General features: G+C 52.7%; 1 protein-coding gene across 1 annotated transcript in view; it reads right to left on the reverse strand.

Annotated features, from left to right (window-relative positions):
• LOC103803837 (calcium/calmodulin-dependent protein kinase type II subunit delta) overlaps positions 1 to 1048 on the reverse strand; it is a gene marked incomplete at its 5' end in the record, with an annotated part of 28555 nt that extends 27507 nt beyond the window's left edge. The window contains one exon of the mRNA XM_009076413.1: positions 976 to 1048. Coding sequence (XP_009074661.1) covers positions 976 to 1048 — 73 coding nt within the window. The remainder of the gene's footprint in view (positions 1 to 975) is intronic.
• Between the last annotated feature and the right edge of the window lie 108 nt (positions 1049 to 1156).

Here is a 1156-nt window from a genome sequence, read left to right on the forward strand (position 1 = left end):
CACACAGTCAAGAGGGAATGCTCTTCTCAATGCAAGAGTTTGCTTTCTGAAGGTTCTAGCTCAATGCTACAGTTCAGACAGAACTGGACTCCTTGGATGACTGTGGTGAGAACACTGCAGAAATTCCCTTTTTCTAAAGATGCTTTGTAGCCCAGCAATCATCTGGAGAGAGAGAGCTCTTTGTGACAGGAATCCCAGAGCAGCTGGCCTTCCCTCACTAAAATGCATGGCACGCAAACAGTACTGTGTTTCCCAGCAGCATTCCAAGCTATGCTGAAGAGAGATGGGAAACTCCCACCATGCCCTGCCCCTTTAGATGACAAGGAGGAAGATGGTATATTCAAGGAACACACCAAATGCTTGAATCCTCTTCTCCCTGGTCCTGCCAAGAGTACTTTTCAGGAGAGTGGCAGGATAATGGTTGGACTCGATGATCTTAGAGGTCTCCTCCAACCTTGATGAGTCTATGCTTCTATGAAGAGGTACTAGCAGCCCCTGCAGGCTGTCTCACAGCCAAGTATCAGCCAACCTTGAGCAGAAATTTCCAATGGTTCATTCTTGCACTGAGGAGAGATGGGAAATTCCCACCATGCCCTGCCCCTTTGGATGACAAAGAGGAAGATGGTGCATTCAACCAATACACCAAACATTTGAAAAGCACCTCCTGTTCTCCCTGGCGCTGCTAAGAGCACTTTACAGCAGAGTGGAAGGCTAATGGTTGGACTTGATGATCTTAGAGGTCTCCTCCAACCTCGATGAGTCTATGACTCTGTGAAGAGGTGCTCACAGCCAGGTATCAGCCAGCCTCGAGCAGATATTCTCCAGCGGTTCGTTCTTGCTTGTGGGTGAAGCCAAGTGACAAATAAACCAACAGGAGGGGAAAACCAACCAAAAGGAAGAGTTTAGAGGTGGCTGCTGGAGGCCCTGTCGGGTAGGGACGCTGCCCCGTGGCGGCGGTGGGGCAGCAGCACTCACCTTGAGGTCGCGATGGACCACGCCCATCTGATGGCAGTGCAGCACGGCCTCCAGGATCTGCTGAATGCAATGACTGCATGCAAACACCAGGGGCGCCCGTTAGTTCCCAGCGTGCAGTGCCGCCCGCGGGCGACAGGGCGGCGGTGCGAGGCCGAGCCCGGGCGGGGACAGGTGGGACCAT

Source organism: Acanthisitta chloris, unplaced genomic scaffold, assembly GCF_000695815.1.
Source record: "Acanthisitta chloris isolate BGI_N310 unplaced genomic scaffold, ASM69581v1 scaffold37886, whole genome shotgun sequence".
In the NCBI taxonomy this organism is placed as follows: Eukaryota; Metazoa; Chordata; class Aves; order Passeriformes; family Acanthisittidae; genus Acanthisitta; species Acanthisitta chloris.